The 22,100-nt window shown below is 38.9% G+C and overlaps 3 protein-coding genes across 3 annotated transcripts; 1 reads left to right on the top strand and 2 right to left on the bottom strand.

The window, feature by feature from the left end:
- Nucleotides 1–1,765: 1,765 nt before the first annotated feature.
- Nucleotides 1,766–7,241, bottom strand: LOC108954411 (calmodulin-binding protein 60 D). Its single transcript, XM_039312368.1, has 4 exons — nt 6,254–7,241; nt 5,794–6,150; nt 4,740–5,219; nt 1,766–3,116 (listed from the first exon to the last, which is right to left on the bottom strand). The coding sequence occupies exons 3-4, from the start codon at nt 5,128–5,130 to the stop codon at nt 2,926–2,928; spliced, it is 582 nt and encodes a 193-aa protein (XP_039168302.1). The 5' UTR covers nt 5,131–5,219; nt 5,794–6,150; nt 6,254–7,241; the 3' UTR covers nt 1,766–2,925.
- Nucleotides 5,790–7,495, bottom strand: LOC120293470. Its single transcript, XM_039312822.1, has 3 exons — nt 6,718–7,495; nt 6,241–6,580; nt 5,790–6,150 (listed from the first exon to the last, which is right to left on the bottom strand). The coding sequence occupies exons 1-3, from the start codon at nt 7,493–7,495 to the stop codon at nt 5,790–5,792; spliced, it is 1,479 nt and encodes a 492-aa protein (XP_039168756.1).
- A 4,768-nt stretch (nt 7,496–12,263) lies between these two features.
- Nucleotides 12,264–19,564, top strand: LOC104414241 (15-cis-phytoene desaturase, chloroplastic/chromoplastic). The gene is given in 15 exon segments (XM_010025286.3): nt 12,264–12,490; nt 12,619–12,751; nt 13,593–13,681; nt 13,986–14,043; nt 14,256–14,411; nt 15,275–15,322; nt 15,325–15,422; nt 15,716–15,835; nt 16,569–16,782; nt 16,870–16,972; nt 17,422–17,469; nt 17,615–17,660; nt 18,175–18,362; nt 18,511–18,673; nt 19,167–19,564. Coding segments are annotated over 15 exon segments (1,599 nt in total). The 5' UTR covers nt 12,264–12,415; the 3' UTR covers nt 19,227–19,564.
- Nucleotides 19,565–22,100: the final 2,536 nt, after the last annotated feature.

The following is a 22,100-nucleotide window of genomic DNA, read 5'->3' as shown; positions in this document are numbered from 1 at the left end:
ATTAAGTTTAGGTATGGAACGTGTATTAGTTAACTACTAGTATAATCAAGTTCCTAAGTTTAAATCTTTTGATCTTTTATTTCGCAGGAAGTGATATATCCTTTCACATCTCAACTAGCTTTTACGTGGCCCCAGTAGACTAATGATGATCGCCTCATAATAATCAAACATAATGAACCTCCCAACTTCACATGAGATAAAGGTTTGAAAGAATCTGTGCCGATTGAGGATTGACCTTTAATAAGACTCAATTGACGAGTTCGAAGTTGAGATTGAGAATTGATGAATAGAGTGTGATGCTTCCACATCAGGAATGATCGTGGTGCTTAGTCTCCTTGCCGATTAAATCGTCGTCTAGAACAAAGGCATGCCACCACAACTTGGGCCTCGATCCAAGGTTGAGGGAGAGAGAGGAAGGAGCTGTAGACGGAAGAAGGAAGAGAGAAATAGAGCTATATAATAATAGTGCGCATGACAAAATTTATGGCAAGAAATTGATTTCTAAATTTCTATTATCTGGACGAGTTTTTGAGTAAAGAAACGCCTTTAATAATGATTCAAAATTTTCATTTCTAGAATAAAATTTTGTTTGATAACAAAATAAATTTTTTATTTCTAGGGTTGGTGGTGGCGAGCGTTCGGCGGTGGGTGGCATCGACATCCCACGGGCGGTGGGTGGGTGGCGATGAAAGTGAATGATTAGAAAAGTTTTCATTTCTCATCCAAAAATAGAAAAGTTAAAAATTTTAACTTTTGATTTCTAGTCTAAATCTATTTCTGCAATAGAAATCTGTTCAAAATAGAAAATTGAAATTGTATTATCAAACGGATTTCTATTTCAAATCCATTTCAACGTTTCAAACAAAGAAATAGGAAATATAAATTTTGTCATGCGTGCCCTAAAATGGTACATGCCAAGAAGGATAGCTGGGATTATTTGGTGATGCCGCATTTTGATAATATTAGAGAAGATTATCCAAAAGGTCATCAACTTATTACACTTTTACTTAGTCGTAAATATTTTGTTTTGTCAATTGAATTCTCAACATTTTCACATTTTGCAATTTGAATTTATCCGACCAACTTTGATTGGAAATCACTAACATGTACGCCAATCATGCTACGTGATATGGACAACCCCGATATAGATATTTAATAATAAATTTAATATGTTTTTTTCGAAGTTTTTAGTTTTATTATTTTTCTTTTCCAATTTCCTTTTTTCATTTTCTTCTCATCTTCTTCTTTAATTTTTTTCTTTTACTGTGGCCGGTGAGGTGGCCAAGCCCTCGTTGGCCTCTAGTGTCCTTGCCTAGATTTGGACGAGGCCATCACGGTTGTGGGTGAGGGCGAAGGTGACGGGGGCACACTTGGGTTTGGCAAGTTAGAGGATTGCCAACGGACACAAGCGACTTGTGGGCCAACTCAGAGGACTCGAAGCAGGGATTTGAGAAGAGGATGTCGAGGAGGAGGGTATGGGTGTTGAGGTCAGACGAGGGTGTCGCAACTCTCACCAGTGGCCTAAGGCTCAATGACTCTTGGCAGCCACAATTAAAAAAAGAAGAAGTAAAGAATAAATAAATTAAGAATTCAGAAAAATATTAAAATTTTATTAAAAATTATTTACGTCAAGGCTAGCCTGTCATGTAAGATGGTGAGCATTCACATCAATGATTTTTGGCCAAATTGATCATATGAACTCAATTGATAAAATGTATAAATGTTTAAGATTCAATATTTAAAATCGAAATGTTTATGACTGAATAATTTTAAAAATTTTTGAATAATTTTTCAGATAATATCAAAATTTAGATAAAATGTACGCTTTTATGCATCGTACAATCATGTTTCCCGTTCCGAATGACTATAATCCTGCGATGTAGGGGGAGACAACATATACAAACCTTCTCCCTCCTCAATAGTAGGTGATGCGTAGTAGCGTTCAGAGATTCCCACCATCTCAGTGCCGGATTTCTTATCAATGGGTGCTCGTACTCTGCTTCTGTGAACTGCTCCAACACCAACAACCCGTCTAAGAGCCGACACCATAGCTAACAAATCAGTTTCTCTGCTCGAAACATCTAACTGAGTGCGATCTCTGGTAATGCAAGAAGTGCCGGCAGAGAACGTAAAATCATCATTTACTCTGCTGCAAGCAGCTTCTTGCGCATCACCGGAGCTTTCGCTCACCACACAAGACAAGTTCCTAGTTTGGGAATGTCGCCTTGATGACAACGATTGCTTTTCGACTTCCATGGATGATGGTTCCACCGATGATCCGGTTCTATCCTTCCTAGTGTTGGTCATAGAACTCATATGGTCACCAACACGTTCTAGAAATTGGGGCATATTTTCAGCAACCATCTTCAACATGGATTCGACAGGTGCCTGTATATAGTTCGAGAGAGAAGGAAATGGACTTCAGCAAGACAGATGAGAAGGTTAACCAGAACTGGTAAGTCAATTAGCAAGGTAAAGGAACTGATATGCAACTATTGCCAGGAAACTCAAAACGCTACATTCTCTTGCAGTCTAAGATGGGTCATATATTGTCTCATTCACTGCACAGAATAAGTGTTTCCACTTCAGATTGCCAATGCTAACAAAAGGGGGCAAAAAAGAAAAAAAAAAAAAAAACCAGCCAACCCCTCGGACAGTCACCATGCAGAGTTTAGACCTCCAGAAAAATGACCGTCAACTAATTTACATTGACGATACTCAAGTCTTTTGCTATGTAATGCCAAGTTGAGCGACTAGAGCTACTAACTGTGTAATTAAGTTATACCCAGTGGCTGCCAGTAGCGAGAATTTCAGTGACAATGCTAAGTGGCATCCTTGACCCTATGCTAAAATATGATCAACTGATTTGTTTTTCGATTCTAGGGAACCATACAGGATCTCAGTATCTAACAATTCTGGGCATGTTCAGAGTCTAAGGATGAAGGCAAAAATCCTTACACTTCTCAATGGTCCTCTTTCCCTGGGAAATTGCAGGGAGACATTTTCACCGACATCGACAAGTGCATTAGCTGTTTCTGTGTACAGAACCTTGGACATATCAATTCCTTCTGGCGTCCATAGTCTGTCCCCATAAATATTTGGATCAGCCCTCTTGCCTGTGATTGCAAAGAAAAAAAGTGCTCAGGAAAATTGCTTACCGTTAAATTCAAATTTTTGGACACTAGTACTCCTATACTGAGTTGTTTGTATGCATCAAAAAAAGTAATTGTATAATGTTACGGTGTTTAAAAATGGGTTAATTAGACAAAAGCTCCTTACACTTTGGATTGATGTGCAACGTTGTCCTTAAACTTTAAATTTGTCTAATGTGATCCCTAAATGTAGCCCAATGGGCAATGTTATCTTTAAATTTTTAATTTGTTTAATTTGGTTCGTAAACTTTTGATAAATATTCAATCTAGTCCCTAGACTATATGAAAATATCCAATATTATCTTTTCATTAATTCAATTTCAAGGACAAACATTAAATATTTTTACATAGTCGAGAGACTAAATTGAATATGTACAAAAAAATTCAGGGACTATACGGAACAAATTAGAAATCTAGGGATGACATTGCACATTAGACCAAAGTTCATGGATCATTTTTATCATTTCTCCTTTAAAAATTAACTACACATTTATTAACAACATAAGTTTTTAGATCAGTTGGCATTGATCCTACAAAATTTCACATTATATCAAAACCTCAAATCTTGTGTCTAAATCACTTTAAGCCCTTTATTTGCCTCTCCAAATGATCAATTTTCACGCTATAATCTTAAGTCACATTCTAGCTTATGCTTGAGGGGGACTTACAATATCTAAATAAAAATTATGCTTTCATTTAATAACTTAAGCTTTGAATCAATTGGCAGTGGTCTCATTGAATTTTACTGCGACAAAGTTTCCAAAATATTTCTCATTTAAATTTATGTGAGCAATGAACAAAGAAAATAAATATGGAGAAATAATATTTGATGATGCAAAGTAACAATGACCATATCTACTGCATTGACATGCATTTCTATGAGTCGTTGTCGTATTAAAACAACTAAACACAATTTAAAGTTCAATACCACATCATCTTCCTCTAATAAAATCAAATTCGCACTTACCTTAACATATCTAACAAACTAAAATGACATTTAATGTTTACTATAAATCTCATACCAGCTTAGAAGACAACTTCCTCTAAGCAAAAGTCACCGTCAATTCAATGGCCATGAATGCTGTCAAAGAGATTTCCAATTTCAAAAGTTTTTTCTAATGCAACTGATTCAGAAAGCACGGCAGAAACCCCAAATATATTTTGTTTGCTATGAGTAGGTTTACGAGTTCAACTTTACAGAATTTGGAAATTCACACAGGCAAGGCACCGTCTGCTGATTTTTTGCTGTTTCTTTCAAGCATACTCCATTTCTAAGATTATGGATCATGCAAACAGCAACCAAAACTCAACCGCAGAGTCTGCTTTGCTCGAAATTTCTTTTAAAAAAATCACCGACAGCAACAGATTCCGATTAAATAAGATGCTGCTGTTGCAAGTCCTTTAGCCTAGTCTGTATATCTTATTATGTGGTTTAAGATGTCCCTTGTCAAGAAAAAAGAACAAAAAAACGTAACTGTCACCAAGTGTCTAATCCTGAATCATAACTTACCATGTTCAACAACGATGGCCAAGAAAAGAACATCAAAGTGTATAATGTCATCAAGTGTCTAAACTTAAATGACTTACCATCTTCCACAGTGAAGGCATTAGATATGCCCTCAAGGACACGGATTCCTTCAGAATGACCTAATGCAGTTTTGACTGCAAGCCTGAATTTTCCACTTCTTGTCCAGCTTGATACATCATTGAAAGTGACAGCACCCAATGTCCCCATGCCTTTATCGAGGATCATGGGGAGATCTCCAGTCAAGAGTGGCATCTTATCCTCTCGCTCCAATAATTCATTGCTCCAAAAGAACTCTCTAGTCCAATTTTTACTAGCTTCTTCATGAAAGTCACCTCCAATCACTGTTACCATCAACTTGAGCATTGCAGAGGGTCCAGATTGCACAAGGCTACCTGTAATGGGATCTACTAAGAACATGAATAGGAGCTCCTCCCTCACCCTCAATCTCATTACCTTTAACTAGGCTCGATGATAGTTTCGTTATAAATTGAAGACAGAAATTCTTTTCACTCTCACAATCTTTTCTTGCTGATGCAGACCTGTATATAAAAATTTAATCGATTAACCAAATAAAAATCTGCACTGCAGAAGATAGTGCTTAGTACACACAATATGAGTTCAACCTTCTTTCCAACAGCAGAGTCATGCAATGGAAGAGAATGCTGACGGCCAAATCCAACATATGGAATCATTCTAGCAGGTCATTCACTTTACCATAATAATTGGAATCAATCGACAATGAAAACTACGGCTTATTGGCTATCACTAGCTCGAACATATCAATCTCGCTTAGTCTTTTGAAGTAAAAGAAGAAGCACGCATACCAATACACATATGATCAAAGGAGATGATGCCGTCCCTCTTCTCTGATATCAATACATAGATATATACTTGGAAGGAACTCACTAATTCAAACAGTGTTGCAAATAAACTTAGGTGAATTCTTGCGGAAGATCACTAAAAACATGAAAAACATGTCTCCGTGTCATCATCATTTACTACTGTCATATTTGATTCTAAATCTAGTAAACCAACCATGTTGTTGGTGGCAAATCAGCTTGGCATGCATTTAAATTGCTATCATCTCCAAAGTGTCTCAACAAAGATTCTTACCAACAATTTAATTTTCCACCAGAGAAAGGAACTTTGTTCTCATTCAATGAATCATGAGGAAACATCTCATCGATATACTCTGTCCAATCAGGAAGTTCACTGAGTTTCTCAAGATCAACTGGCTTCCTAATTTTTCCTTTCATCGTGTTGAAACTCTCCATCAGTAATGAATTTGTCCTCAAATATGGATAAGTGTCCGTCGCTGCAGTCATCAATGGCTTCCTCCTCTCATTTTGAGCAGTTTCAAATGAAAAAAACTCTGCCAGCAGAACGAGGTGCTGCAGGGTTGGCTTAGGATTTGAATCGCATACTTCTTCAATACCGGAAGGACATCGCCACAATAGTCCCACCAGTCCCCTTTACACGCAACACCATTATTAGTACACAAGTTACTCTTTGGAAACAAATATAACATGAAATTAAATCAATGCGGTTCATTGGTTATACAATAGATGCTTACACGGGTGAGATGTTTTTAACATCGCCATTGCTGTACAAGTGAACAACTTTGGCACTTTGTCACGATAAAACATCATTTCTTGCACAAATTTCTCCTTTTCTTCACCACCTACCAATTTTTCCACTATGAAATTTATGCCCTCTTTCATTGCATCATTCTCTTTGAACTTTTTGCTACACATGTAAGCAGGGTTAAGAAAAGCTGCAGCAGCATGTAGTGGATGAATGATACGACTTTGTCGTAGCTTAAAAATCTCCCATAACGTCTGATACTTATCTACATTAGTCTCGTATGTTTGTCTAATAGCCTCATGTGCCATTTCCACAGCTGCATACAAGAACCCATATGTAGCGCCATGGCTATGAACTAGACAAAGCACTTGAAATATCGATTTTAGAGCATGCAAGACTTCTTTCCCTTCACTCCAAAATTTAGAACTGCAATGATTTCACCCACTTCTTCACCTGATTCATCCTTGTCAAAACCAAAGGAAGGCCACTCAGATGATGAAACAAGCAATCGCAGCTCACTTTCAACCTCCATGATTGATTGGAGCATACGATAGTTTGAGTAAAATTTGGTTGTTGAAGATTGTTTTAACTCCCAATTGTTTGTGAACTGCTTCATCGATGATAAGATGACATCATGCTTGTGAATCTTAGTGACAACTGCTCTTGCTTGATCAAATGCCTTTCGAACCCATTTGATATGATTGTAAATATCCTCAAGGAGTAAATATATTTCATGGGCAACACAATAAGTCTGATACACATGGGGATAATTGCCAATGGGCATATCCTCATAAAACCCTTCATCTTGAGTACTGTTGGTTATGTACTGCACCATGCTGCTGGGCCCCATTTCTTGAGTGACAGAACATAAAATGTTCCGTAGCAAAGTGCTTGTCACCTCACCTTCGAGGATTTTGGCTGTAGTTAATAGTACCATCCCTTCAATTGAATAGGCAAAGATGTTAATGAAGGATATACCCTTATCACACCAAATTGCAGACATAAGTGTGCAGCCGGTTCTATTCCAGGATTTCTTCACATTTGCCACATACTCAATTTCCTTTTCTAAATCAGGCACTAACTTTGTTTTGACTACTGAATGACACGGCAACTTATAATGGGAACCATGTTCAGCCACAGCATTCACAAAGTCAATGAAGAATGGCCTCCACACAATCCCGACATCGATATTATCCAACAAGATGAACTTAGCAAGCAACTTATCCAACATAACGTCATTCTTTACTTACAAGCATTTTAGGTGAAGACTCTTCAGTCTTATTTGAAGAGGCTTCAGCCTTGGCTCTCTTATTGGGGCTAGAAAAACTTCAGCAGCAGCAACTCGCACATCGTCAGGGACCTTGGTGCATATGTCTATACCACAGCCTCTAATCCCAGATAAATGCGATTTAACTCTTGGAACACCACCGGCAAATTTTCTGTGGCAAAACTTGCACTTAATTTGTCATCCAAAGATCTACATATTCCCAAATTCGATCTCTCTTTCTGACCATGTCTACTTCCTTGGCCTATATACACAAAAGAAGAACATTTGAACTTTCCCATATACAATGATAATGTTTCTGATAGTCACATTATTGACATTTAGCATCACATATTCCCTTAACATCTTTGCTAAGCAATGAATTATCACACAATTGACATTCACACCAAGTTCACTCCTTCATCAAAGCAAGGGAGTTGCAGTAGATGACATGTTATGAGAAACTTCAATTCATAATACTGATATTTAAGCTGACCTTGTATTCAAGAGAAATAAAAGTTTTAGCATATTGACCGAGAAGTGAAGTTCATTATTTTGAGATCAAATTCAATGAGAGTTGCTACCTATGTATAAATATTCAGGAATTGAAGAGAGAGGAATAGAGGGCTTCGTCTTTACTCAATAATTGTTATAAATAAGAGGCACTTATACCCAAACCATATGTATAGGAAAGAAAATAGAATTAGCTTACGTCCTGAGGTAATACAGAGTATCGAGAATTGTAACTAACCATTCAGAAAGAACGTGATTTACAAAAATGAGGAAGGACTTGAAATAATTGAAATACCCAGAATTCGTCAACCAATAATTGTCGCTCATATCAAACACATAGAAGGAGAGACAATAGACGAGACCTGATCGTAGCACTAAGAAGAAGCAGAAGCAAACTCGGTGTGACGCCTGAAGAGGGAGGGAGGATGACCAAATCACAAACGTACACAGAGCAAGGCAGAGCAAGAGCGTGAGGGAGAACTTGCATTGATGATTGAATACTACTAGCTTATATAGGTGCTATTTTTTTTATTTTTGTTTTTTTTTTTGAGTTTTGGGTGTTGGGGGTGTTTGGTCTGTGGTCAATGGTTTCCTTTTTTTTTCATTTTCCCGTGGTCCGCGTTCAAATTGGGTGGGCTGGTTTGGTTCACTCGCACGCGTACAAACGTGAATAATTGCCAAAACAAATGTACAGGTTCTTCATTTTAGTGTCCGAGGAAAGACATGGCGCGCTTCCAATAATACATGTTTCAGTACATAAAAACAATACCCGTTCGAACAGTATTAAGGCAACAAGTTGAAGGGCACAGTTAAATCCACGGCTTGTATAGCTGCTTTGTAAAAAATTAATCGTTAATTAATTTTCCGGACTTCCATTTGTTCATTCAAAATGGTTACTCAATGAAAAAATATTTTTGGCCAACAAAAACACACAAAGATTAAGAAAATTCAATCAAATTAAATCACTAATTCGAATCCTGTTTCATATTACCTAAAAGAACATGACTTGCCTATTACCCTAGACTTTTATGCCTATGCATGATGGAGATGTCTTTTTTTCTCTAGACACTCATACTTGCAAGAAGAGGAGAAAAAATATGTAAAAAAAAAAGGGAAGAGAGAGAAGCAATACTTCTTCATATTACCTTTCATGATGCAAGAAGAGCCCGCATGCAGCGGAGAAAAAGCGTTTGTTGGGGAGGTCATCGGTAAGAGCCTAATGCCGGTGCTAGCGAAAGTGTGGAGAACGGGATTGGCACATAGATAGAAAATAGAGGAACATGAGATTTGTGGAAGGAGTGAGAGGCAAAGAAGAAAATGGCTTGCAAGAGAAAAAACGGAGAAACGATTTGCAGAAAAGAGAGACAAAAGCGAAGACTAAGGTGTTAAAGGCGTGGAAGAAAAGGAAAAAAAAAGGAAAGTGAGACCCTACAAGAGAAAAAATGAAGAAAAAACAAGATAAAAAGTGTTGACCAAATAATAAAAAAAGAACTTTTATAGAGTTGTACTATAATTAATGGGTATTATAAGGGATAGTATGGTCGAATATAATAAAGAAAAGATGTCAAAGCCAAGGTGAGCGGAAAAAACGCGGTCCTTTCTAAAAATTCGATATCCTTATTGGCATTTTTTGACAATTTTGTCTCCCATGCCATTTTTTTTAAGGTGAAGACAGAGAGAGGAAGGAAGATGTTCGACTGGCAAACTTCAACTCTCTTTTCTATCTCCATAGTTTCCATGACAACAAAGAAGACATCATGGGCTCGTGGCTACCAAGTTTTATTACTTTGCCCTTTTTTTTTTTTTTGTGTAGAGAGAAGGATATGAGTAACAGCCCGTTTGATTCGGCTTTGGGCAAATGTAAATACTAAGATAAAAGGGATTTTCTGAAATATTAAACTATTTGGTAAATTATAACTAAAAGTGCTTTAGAGAAATGCAAGACTATTTGGTAAGCATATATTTGAAAAGCCCTTTAGTGTAACAAAATTAAGTTTTTAGTTTTAGTATTTTTAAAGTTGCAAAAAAGAAACAATGACTATGTAACATTTTACATTTTCATGTTGAAAGTAATGTAAAAAGTAATTTTATTAATAAATTTATTTAAAATTATATTAAAATAATTTTATAGATTATAAAAACTTTTGGCCTATGGTTCTTTTAAACTTTGAATCATTTTTTTTATCTTCATTCATTTTTGTATTGATAAAAAGTTAGGTTATTGATTGTCAAAAGATAAAAATGACAAAAAAAAAATGTGAACCCAACATTTGCAAAGAGTTTTTATTATTTTTTTAAAATATAAAAATAAAATCGATGAAACTTTGTCGCTAATCAACGGCGGTTGGGGTGTAGGAAAGATGATCGGTTTAAAAATAAAAAATAAAAAAAGTCTACGGATGAATAGTAGAGGTGGACTGCATTTCGAAATCTTTGAAAGCCTCCCTCGTTGCTTTGGCCACCAATCGCTAGACACTGGTTGCTTGCCTTTTCAACTTTCGATGGAGTTGTACTTGAACCAATTGATGAGTCTTACCTAAGTGGCAAATGAGTGGTATGGTTAAATATTAAAAAGAAAAGAGTCTCTAAGCCAAACGACTTGAGTAGAAAATATTGTTAAAATATTTTTATCCAAATTTTTAACAATTTTTATGACATCCTTTAATGGAAAATTTTCTTTTCTTTTTAAAATATTGTTTAAAAATGCCTTTTAATTTTTTTTTTTTTTAAAAATAATTTTTATAATTTTTATTTTTAAAATATCATTTTTATTTTAATAATTATTTTTCTTTTTTTTTTTTTTCTTCTTCTTCAGTGGTGCCCTGGCAATGACGGCCTGACCGGCCATAGGCAAGATCAAGCTTGTTGGCATTGGGCGAGGCTCGATCTTAGAGAGGAAAGAAGATGTGCAAGTGGCAAACTCGAGCCTCGCCCGGTTGGCGAGGTCGAGCCTTATCGGATCTCGGCGAGACTCGAGCTCGCCGGCGTCGGGCAAGGCTTGATCTCGCCGATTTGATGAGGCCGAGGTCCCGCTCGACGCCGGCGAGCTTGAGCCTCGCGCCCGAGCCTTGCCGGTCGTCGGCGAGTCAAGCCTCGCCGGATCTGCGAGACTCGAGCTTGCCGGCGTCGGGCGAGGCTTGATCTTGCCGATGTGATGAGGCCGAGGCCCCGCTGCGATGCCGGTGAGCTTGAGCCTTGCCGGTCGTCGGCGAGGCTCGGTTGTCGGCGACCTTCGAGGGAGTGGCAAAGGCGAGGCTCAGAGGCGGGCGGCGGAGGCAACTCAGAGGTGAGCCGCGGCGGCAAGTGGCGGAGGTGGCTCGGAGGCGAGTGGCGAAGGCGGCTCGGAGGCGAGTGGCGGAGGGCTGTCAAAGGGGCGAAGAAGGTGAAGTTCATGTTTTTAGGTTTTAAAAATGAGTCAAAATGGGTCAGAACGCGAGAACCCATTTCTTTTCTATCACCATTTGAGTTTCCATGGGTGGCAAAGGGCGACATCGTGGCCGGTGGCGACCAAGGGTCAAGAAGGTGAAGTTAATGTTTTTAGGTTTTAAAAATGAGTTGAAAATGGGTTAGAACGTGTGACTCATTTTCGACTCATATAAAATGGCCATAACCCACATTTGACCCATTTGTAAAAAATATTGGTGCAAAATGCCACCTCTAATCTAGGCATGCTGTAAGCCAACATCTCCATTGAAGAAGAGAAGCTTCAGAGCGCTGCGCGCCGAGTGGTGGTATGAGCACTAATATATTAAAATAATGAATGCATCAAAATTGGACGCCAAATTATCGGACTATCCCTGTAAGCCCTTGTGGAGAGCTTACTTTCTGCTAGTCTGACATGTGTTTCATTGTGTTTAAAACCGACACATCTAATCCGAATCCCTGATTTTATTGCTTTGCCTAATTTCCTGTAGAGAGAGAAGGGTCTTTGTCTTGGACTGTCCTAAAATCTAGAGAGAGGGAGAGGAGCCCTGTTTGTGGACTGTCCTAAAATCTGTTGCCGTCCCGCACGGAATATACCTAACGACGACATTGAAAAAAACTGCCCACTTTATCACACGGACGACGACACGCGCGTAACCGACAGGGACAGAGCTAAAAGCCGGTATAATTTGCCGAGAACCGGCTCAGTGCGTCTCTCGTCACTTCCATTATCCTCGCCTCCCTCCGCTCTCCTGACCCACTTCCTCTTCCTCTCTCTATTCGAAATTCCTCCGTTCAAAATGACGGGATGCGCGTGCGTTTCTGCCGCGAGCTCGAGCTTGAGCAGCATCGGCCGATCGAGGATTCGGCGCCGCGGGCCCGCCGCCGGACGCGGGCCTCTCGTCGGGACGAGCCCGGCGAGCGGCTTCGCGTTCCGCGGCGTGCGAATCGATGGGGGCGAGCGTGAGGATTTCGGTCGAGGGTCAGGCCCGTTCGAGGCCCAAGAGGGAGGGGCGTGCTCTGAAGGTCGGTTTTTGCTCGTCTTTTCGTTCTCCCTTTTGGGTGTCGGTCCTTTTCTCGTTTTCGTGCTCTGCTTTTGGTTTTGGCTGTGGAGATGGGGGCGGGTTATGCCTTGTTTTGGGTTGGTGAAGCAGGTGGTGTGCATCGACTACCCGAGGCCGGAGCTCGAGAACACTGTTAATTTTCTAGAGGCGGCTCAATTGTCCGCCTCGTTCCGTTCCGCCGCTCGCCCGGCAAAACCGTTGAAGGTCGTGATTGCCGGAGCAGGTGAAACTCCTAGCTTTGGGAATCTCTGAAATGTTTAATTTTTGTGCGCTTTATTTTATTGGGTCGCTGATTTGCGCCACTGTGCTTCAGTTTTACTTATGGTTCTCTTGGTTTAACGCTCTCGGCACTGGTTGCAGTGACTGCTTTTTATATGTAGATTATCTAGTGAAGCTAATTTACGTAAAAGACGGTGTTTGCCAAGCTATATATCACGTCGAAAAGTCAATTTCCGGAACCACAACTGGAACTTATAAGCTATGTCCATCTATGAATTGCTACCTACCCCTGTAGGTTTATTATGTTTTGAATAATTTGTATTGTTATCAATACATGGGTATCCAGTAGGAATAACTTATTTCTTATGACTATTAGCAAGTGGCGATGCTGCACTCCAATAGTGATGCTGTCCGCGCTGTTGTTGGAGGGGAGAAGTATTTCTACCTATACTTTCTTTGATGGAATGCCTTTGCATGAAATTCTAGCGCCAAGTGTTTATCTTGGCTTGAGTAACTATAAGGGGAGAGGTTTTGGGGATATGTCTTGTATTGATCATGATAAACTTCAGTTCCTTTTGTTTTCCTTTGTTATTAGACATTCAAAGTTGCGAGCATGTTATGTTAAGTTGGATTCCCTTGTTTATTGCTGTCACTCTATCCTAACTAATTTCAAAGGAACAACAAGCGGTAAGATTCTTCATTTCCTTTCTAGAGAAGACGGTCCAAGAGAGAACAATTTAGTTTCACCATGTTGTATGCTTTGATTTTAGAATTACTTTCAGTACGTGATGACTGCTGCTCTTTTCTGATGCTAGAGTTGACTCTTTCTTGGAGGTAAATTACAGGTTTGGCTGGCTTGTCAACAGCAAAGTACTTAGCCGATGCTGGTCACCAACCTTTACTACTAGAAGCGAGAGATGTCCTTGGTGGAAAGGTTTCTGTGCCATGCTGCATGTCTTTGTGCTTAATAAGTTTGGCTCCAGTATTATCTACATATGTCTGGTCACAGTTTATATTTTCATACGGCCCATGTGAAAGAGCCATAAAGGTTTTGGACAAACAATTGTAGCAGTGAGGACAAGTGCTTTCTGGTTAGAACAATTTTTTCTTACAATAAGGAAAATAAAATCAGGAGAAGGAGCCTTCAGCTTTTGCTGTAGGCTGTAGCAATGCTTTTTTTATGCTTATCCATGAAGTGATCCTATTCAGTGGTGAATTTGGAAATTCTTTCTCTTTAGGTGGCTGCGTGGAAAGATGCTGATGGAGACTGGTATGAGACAGGCCTACATATTTTCTGTAAGTTTGCACTTTGAAATCTGGATAGATGCTTTGCTGGGTATATTAAGATGACCCCGTCCAGATCAGAAGTTTTGCTTTTTATGCGGGGGGGACTGTTTTGTTAGTATGGCTTAAGAATAAAAAACAAACCAGAACCTCGATCTGAATGATCTGGTGCGAAATAATTTATTTATTCTTATTTTCTCTTTGTTCGATTTTCCACTGGAAAGTTGGGGCATACCCAAATGTGCAGAATTTGTTCGGCGAACTTGGAATTGAGGATCGCCTGCAGTGGAAGGAGCACTCCATGATATTTGCGATGCCAAACAAACCTGGTGAATTCAGCAGATTTGATTTCCCTGAAGTTTTACCCGCACCTTTTAATGGTTAGTATGGACTAGTGTTCACATGTCTAAGTTGTGTTAACTGTAAGATCTCGTCTATAATAACTGTTTGTGGTTGGAGTTGGGTACAGCAGCATAGGACAATTCCATGACATTGATATGTCATGTCAACAGTTGGTTCTCTGGGCATACTTCATTTGATAGCTTCATTGCACAAATGTTAGATGCATTAATCGTCAATATTTAGTTTCAGGGTTTTAATTGGATTTTGCATCTCTTATATGTTGTCATCAGAATCATTTAGTTTGATGGATCATTTTTTTCCTTTGAAGGAATCTACATAAATGTTGTGGAGCTGTTTTGTTTTGCTTTCATTAGTGGGTAGTTCACCTGGCCGGTCAGGTAATGATGTGTGGTGAGCATGCTGCCAAGGATTGGGAAGTTTTCAGTTGACGTTTTTCTCAGCGAAGTCAAAATTTTACAAACCACATATCCTGAAAACTAAAAGAATCCTTCACAGCATTCAAAGTGCGTAGACTGGGAAACATTGTATCACACAACTATTTGTTTCACTGCAAGGAGTAAGGTTTTTCTTGCAATCCAGTAGGGTAAACTTTTTTTCTATGACAAGGAAGCCCACCTCAAATAAATAAACCTTGGCCAAAGATAAGCGATTGTTAAGCCTATCTCCTTGTTCACACACCTCAGATAATTCTGATTGCTGTAACTGGTTCTTCTCAGTCATCTATAGCATGTGGCTCTTTCCTTTATTTATTCATTTATTTATGTATTTTGCAATATCATCTGTGACTTGCAGGTCCATTATTGCAGTTATTTGCTCATTATTTTCCAGTATCCTGGTTGAACTCTTTCAAAGATATGGACTTAATGTCAGTATAATGCAGGCATATTGGCAATTTTGAGGAATAATGAGATGCTGACTTGGCCAGAAAAATCAAGTTTGCAATTGGGCTCTTGCCTGCAATGTTGGGTGGACAGGCTTATGTTGAGGCCCAGGATAGTTTTACTGTCCAAGAATGGATGAGAAAGCAGGTACCGATCTTGTCATCATTGTGTTTTTTGTTCCCCTTGATTTGAGGTTGTGATGAGTGCTTGTAGATTTCATGACTTAATGGCTTGGGGATCTTTTGATGCATGGACTCACTTTATCGTGCTTATCTTTGTAGAAACTTGGTGGATGCCGAGATTAGTTCTTATAAGTTATCTTGGCTCACTTGGGAGTGAAAAGCTCTTACAGAATAATTTTTATAAGTCATCATGGCATATAATTTTACTGCATGAAGATTGCACTTTCTTTAGAGCTGACTGACTGCTCTGTTCTTTAGGGCGTTCCTGATAGGGTGACCAAGGAGGTGTTTATTGCAATGTCGAAGGCACTGAACTTTGTCAACCCAGATGAACTTTCTATGCAGGTTATACTGATTGCTTTGAATCGGTTTCTCCAGGTACTCTCAGCTTGTGGTGCATCTTCTAGAGTTTCTGTTATGCACTGGGTTTCTTCTTTACACTCTCTAAGTTCTTTGGATTGAAGACATATAAGATAGCATGGAAAGCCAAAAAAAGATACATGATGGGGCTCTTGGGTCTTTGGTCAATTGTATCATTGCTTGGATATTCGTCCTTTACAAACATAAACTACATAGGAATGAAGGGTACTTGGTTTTTCTGGCCTAATTTGCTCCATGTGTCCATGGTTACTACTTGCTTTCTCTGTTGCAACTGATGGCCAGCTAATGGATAAGTGATGTAATAGCTAAACTCTCTTTGCCCATTCCTGTTGGCATAATCATCAAATATCATGATGTCCTTTGTCTAAAATGTGGTGGTGCAAACTTTTTCTGATTGTCTAGTTGGTTTAATATTTGGTTATTTGGCGTGTCTCGCACATAGCTGAAATTACGAATAGTCATTTGGAGATGCATTTCTAGATATGACAAACAAAATAATGATTCATATGAGACGTTTGCAACTATTATCATATTGCCACCTAAACCAGCTTTCCCTGTCTGTCCTTTCTTGATGACTCCAATCTCCTGCAGAATTCGACTTCTATTCCAAACTTATAAGGGTTGAATTAGTCAACTAGTTCAGTATTCATCAATTCAAGCACAATGCACATGGGAAAGAAATAAAAATATAGTATGTCACCATATCATTCATAGAATTTTATGTTAACAGGAGAAGCATGGTTCAAAGATGGCCTTTTTAGATGGTAATCCTCCAGAAAGACTTTGCATGCCGATTGTTGATCATATTCGGTCTTTGGGGGGTGAGGTCAGGCTCAATTCGCGAATAAGAAGAATTGAGTTAAATGCTGATGGCACAGTAAAGAGCTTTATACTAAATGACGGTGATGTCATTGGAGGGGATGCCTTTGTTTTTGCTACTCCAGGTATACTTGTAAAATTCTGCCTTTTTCCTTATAAGTTCATCATCCTTCTGTTCTCTATGAAAATATAACAACATTTTCTCTCGACAGTTGATATATTAAAACTTCTACTGCCTGAGAGCTGGAAGGAAATTCCATACTTCAAAAAGTTGGAGAAGTTGGTTGGTGTTCCAGTCATCAATATTCATATATGGTTAGTGCTGGACTTTGTGAACCTTATGCTGGAACTCATCAGGACAACTCTCTTCTCATTCCCTCTCTCACACCATAGACCTGGATATTTGTGCCCTTCATGTGTACTCACATTACTATCACGCTCTGGAATTATTGTTTTATGGTTGTCCTTACACCAGCCTTATGGAAGGTCTGAATGTCTGCCTCTGTATGCTGTGGACTGTATCTTATAAGATATAGAGTTGGGGTTTGTTCAGCTCTCGGGCAATTTTTATGTTGAACTTTATGTGCCTGCTTTTTCTTTGTCGTAACTCTGTTCAAGAATGACAATAGATGAATTGGTCGGTTATTTGGTTTCTTGCTGCTTAGAATGTGCTATGCTTGGACATTTTTTGCTTTAATTAATCATGCAAAGCCACTAACGAGTTTGTTGCTGCTGGTCTGATCATGGGGTTGTTTCTACTGCAGGTTTGACAGGAAGCTGAACAACACATATGATCATCTACTCTTTAGCAGGTCCTGCCTCTCTAGCTCGGTGACACCCATGTTTAGTGGATGAGTACATGCTAATGTTGTCTTGGAGTCTCGATTCTTCATGATACGCTATGTCGTTCTCACTTCTTTGTTCCACCCTTTTACTTTGTTTCTTTGTGTCATGCAGAAGTCCCCTTCTCAGTGTGTATGCTGACATGTCCGTCACATGCAAGGTAGTGCTGTTGACGTTTTTGAAGATGATGTTTGAAGTTGTTTTAGTCAGCATTGACTGATTAGTGCAAATGGAGTGTTTTGTCCACCACTCAACATTCCAATTCTTTTGCCATCTTTGCATGTTTAATAGTGATGGTTAACATCTGGCATGAACTATATTGCCACTTTAACTAAGTTCTGCAGTTTGATGTATATATCATATAACCAAGCTTTCAAAGTTTGATAGATCAACTCCCCCAACACCCGGCTGATGATTGCAAATTGACAATTTTTATTAGTAAAGTTGAATTATCTGGCAAGATTACTACATCTCCTTATGTCAATTGTGATTGTACTTGTTTATGTTAACCATTGTTGTTACTTCTGTTAGGTTAAGTACTCTGTATTTAAAAATGATTAAGAGCATGGCATGCATTCCTATGTTTATAAGCAGTCAATGACTGCATTAGCTTTCTTTGTAGCATCATATACTGAAAAATATTTCTTGTTGATTTGTGGTTTGTTCATCTGCAGGAATACTATAGCCCGAATCAATCCATGCTTGAGTTAGTTTTTGCACCGGCAGAAGAATGGATTTCGCGCAGTGATGAAGAAATTATAGATGCCACGATGAAGGAGCTGTCTAAACTTTTCCCAGACGAAATAGCTGCAGATCAAAGCAAAGCAAAGATTTTGAAGTACCATGTTGTTAAAACCCCAAGGTATTGAGATGAATTCTCGAGGTTTTCAATCATTTCCCTAGTTATACCTTCACCTGTCGGTGTTCGTTGACTGCATATGGCTTGCTTTGCATCTTCATATTGATAGTAACACCATCAATGTCCTGTAGATAACTGCTTCCTTTCTCAGGTCTGTTTACAAAACGGTTCCAGATTGTGAGCCATGTCGTCCCTTGCAGAAGTCCCCCATTCAGGGGTTCTATTTAGCTGGTGACTACACAAAGCAAAAATATCTGGCTTCAATGGAAGGAGCTATCCTTTCGGGGAAGCTTTGTGCCCAGGCCATTGTAAAGGTAAACAAATATCATCTGGTATGAGGTGCTCACTCGGCCAAAATTTTTCTCCACAGATCTTAGCAATAGTAGAACTTTTATCCATACTAAAATGTCATACTGGACGACAAAAAAGAGTTCTCATATGAATTGTGTGCATGGCATCTTATAGTTGTATGAGGCTGAAATTATCTAGCTAATGAATGATTTCTTTTGGTTGCAAATTCATCCGAAGATAAGTGAACCAATTTGACCGCATCCCCTGTGCACAGGATGCTGTTCCTCTGCATAAACTTGGACTCGCTAGAGAAAGTGCCTATGACTATTTTTGTTAGCATAGTTAAAAGTTCCATCTGGCATTTAGTAAAAACAACAAAGGTACTTGTCCATGATGCTGACAAGTCATTTGATCAGAAGCATATTCTGGTCAAGATGGGAAGTACACATGGACATGATATGGCTCTATTCATGCCCATGTGAAGTTGTTGAAGGTTTTATCTTCATTTTTCTGCAGGATTACGAACCGCTTATTGCTCGGATACCGAAACAATATGCTGAAGCAAGCATTTCATAGTCAGGGATCTCTTCTCTCCAGCATTTTGGTGGAAAGTAATACCGAAGATCATCCAAAGAAATCATCAAGGGTACAGGGCGTGGCATATTGACGGTTCGCTACCACTTACTCAAATTATCGGACTTTTCGGATAAATGGATATGTGCCTAATGCCTATGCATGTATTCATTGTCATTCTTTAGCTTCTTATGTAAATGTACAGTATAATGGCTATACTAGCGCAAAAGCAAGTATTACAACGCAAGGACCTGGGAAATGTCCCTGTTAACAGGAACGCTAACAGGTGAGAGTTTGAAATGTTCTTACTCTATGGAGAGAACGAAAGACATTAGAGGAAACGTGCATCATAGCTCAGTCTGAGGGTCGAGAGAGAAGTTAATTTTACTGTGGACAGAATAAAAATGAATTATTTTCGAAATTTATCATGCGTTTGCCATTTGCCGTGAAGTGAGAATATACCAAATCATGGGAGAAGGATCGATAGATAAATTAATACCAACCACAACAATCATCCATTTACACGTTCGACTTGAAACACAAGAAAATCAAGTTTCCTTCGTCCGTTTATTCAAATGAAATAAGGTTTCAGTGAAATTATTGATGGCTCTGATACCGTCAACACATGGAATTTCTTAATCATTGTTGGCATTTGCTAATAACTAAAGCGAAAGCAAAATGCGACTTGGTGATGATTATTAGATTAAAATCAAAATAACATGGTGATGACCATAAGCTCGGATCGGAATCAGCTCTTCCTTAGTAACCATTATCATATAGAAGTGATCAACAGGTGAGCTCGGGACGTTAGGTCGGGGCTTGGGCAATATTTGTTGCCTAGGCATATGCCCATAACAATAATTTCATGTGTAAAATTTTCAGGCTTGGCTGGGTTCTACAGCTAAGTAGCCTTATTCAAGCTCACCCAAAAGTTCTCTTGGGATGCATTAATCCAAAAGGTTGGAACATCCGGTGATTTATCAAGTGTTCTTGGGATGCGTTAACCCAAAAGGTTGGAACATCCGGTGATTTGCTAGGCTCGTGATCAGGTTTATTTGTACGCTGAATAGCTTTATTCAAGCTCACCCAAAAGTGTTCTCGGGATGCATTAACCCCTAAGATTGGAACATCCGGTGATTTGTCAAGCTCGTGATCAGGTTTATTTATGCACAAGTATTAGCAATAGTTCCCATAGAACTGGGTTAACTCTGTTGTGGGCATTTAACCCACTTTCACTCACTTCAGGCGTTGGAGACTACTATACTTGTCTATCTGGTAGTAACTAGAATCGAAGTTCTGACATGGTGTCTACATTTATTACTGTGAGACCCCCTAATTCCATATCTATTTTTATTTTTCCGACAGAGAGGGAATAGAAGGACAGTGTGGGGTCTCTAACCCCAGGGTGGTTCTCCCGCCTATTTCTTCCATGATTCTTGTTCCGGGAACAAATTTGAGAATCAAAATCAAGAACCCTCCTTCTTCCCTTCGGCCATCTCGTGATCGCCGTCCACCACCGCCTGCCACCGTCCACCATCCGTCGCCGACGTCCACCGCCGCCGGTCCGACGAGCTCGCTAGACTAGGGCGAGGTCCGGCGAGCTCACCGGAGGCAAGCCCAGCCACCGGCGAGGCTCGGCCTCGCCGGGGCTAGGCAAAAGCCTCGTGAAAGCCCCGAGGCTTGCCCAGTGTCGCCCAGCCCCCCTGTATTGAAGGTGCCTTCTGAGTCGCCGCCCTCTAGGGTTGGGACCGGCCACAAGAAAGAAGAAGAAGATGAGAAAAAGGAAAAAGAAAAGGAAAAAAATGAAAAAGAAAAAAAAAGTAAAAAAATTATTTAAAAATTAAAAAAAATTGATTTGGTCGAGTACTTACTCACAATTCTATTCTAGAATCGAAATTTTGGACGCACCAAACAAAAATGCTTAGAATCTAATTTGAAAGAATATAAGTCAAAACTGCTAAGAGTATATTGACCCTCACGGTATCTAGGAGGCTAGGAGTTCCATTTGAAATATGCAAAAAATGCAACATTTGACGAGAGTCGACCCGACCGTAAGCTATGGATACCTCCTGGAAGCAAGACTTTTGCATATATTTGGAGGAAGGAAATCCAAAACTTTCAATTGCACAGTACGGATGAAAGAGCATCTTTTTATTTGATTTGAGAGATTTCGTTCTTTTATTATTAATCTACATCTTGGCCAATTAAATACAATATAAAAATTACAAGTCATCTTAAATCAATCGCCATAGATTTCTTAACATTTTAATTGGTTTAATTATGTTCTAAACTTCTTCAAAAAATGCAATCAATAAATAATACTTAAAATTACGCACGTGTCACTCAAAAAATATTTATATGGCATCCTTAATTGCATTTTTCGATAAAGGTTGAAGATTTTATTGAACCGAACAAAATATTTAGCACTCGATTGCACTTATTAGTAAAAATTTAAGAGTTGATTAAACTAATTAAAAAGTTTATAAGGCACTGTTTGTTAAAAATTGTTTCTGTTCTTTGGAACAAAAATTTATGTTCTTTTCTTTACCAAAAAAAGAAATTATGTTATTTTGTTCTGAGAAATAAAAAAAAGAACAAAATCATGTTTGGTAAAATTTTTGTTCATGATAACAAAAAAGTCTATTTTATTTATTTTATTTATGGAAACAGATTTGAAACAAAAACAAGAAGTAGAAAAAAAGTAATTCGTGGGAACAATTCAAAGAAATAATATTTCTCTCTCTTCTTTTTTCTTACTCTCTTTTCTTTCATTCTTCTTCCTTTTGGTTGGTCGCTAGAGCGTCGTCCACCCCCGGTGACACCAAGCCTCGTCGTGGCTAGGTGAGGCTCAACATCACTAGATCTAGGCGACCGGCC

Source organism: Eucalyptus grandis, chromosome 5 (assembly GCF_016545825.1).
Source record: "Eucalyptus grandis isolate ANBG69807.140 chromosome 5, ASM1654582v1, whole genome shotgun sequence".
Taxonomy (NCBI): Eukaryota; Viridiplantae; Streptophyta; class Magnoliopsida; order Myrtales; family Myrtaceae; genus Eucalyptus; species Eucalyptus grandis.
The sequence above is the reverse complement of the archived record's forward strand: the minus strand, read 5'-3'. Positions and strand labels throughout refer to the sequence as shown.

Excerpts from the sequence above, each read along its gene's own strand:
- LOC108954411 (XM_039312368.1), bottom strand. The coding sequence starts at position 5,130 with ATGAGATTGAGGGTGAGGGAGGAGCTCCTATTCATGTTCTTAGTAGAT. Across the intron at positions 3,117-4,739 it reads TGCCTTCACTGTGGAAGATG|GCAAGAGGGCTGATCCAAAT; the intron begins GTAAGTCATTTA and ends TTGCAATCACAG.
- LOC120293470 (XM_039312822.1), bottom strand. The coding sequence starts at position 7,495 with ATGTTGGATAAGTTGCTTGCTAAGTTCATCTTGTTGGATAATATCGAT. Across the intron at positions 6,581-6,717 it reads TTTTGACAAGGATGAATCAG|CTGTGGAAATGGCACATGAG; the intron begins GTGAAGAAGTGG and ends TCTTGTATGCAG. Across the intron at positions 6,151-6,240 it reads CACCCGTGTAAGCATCTATT|GGGACTGGTGGGACTATTGT; the intron begins GTATAACCAATG and ends TTGCGTGTAAAG.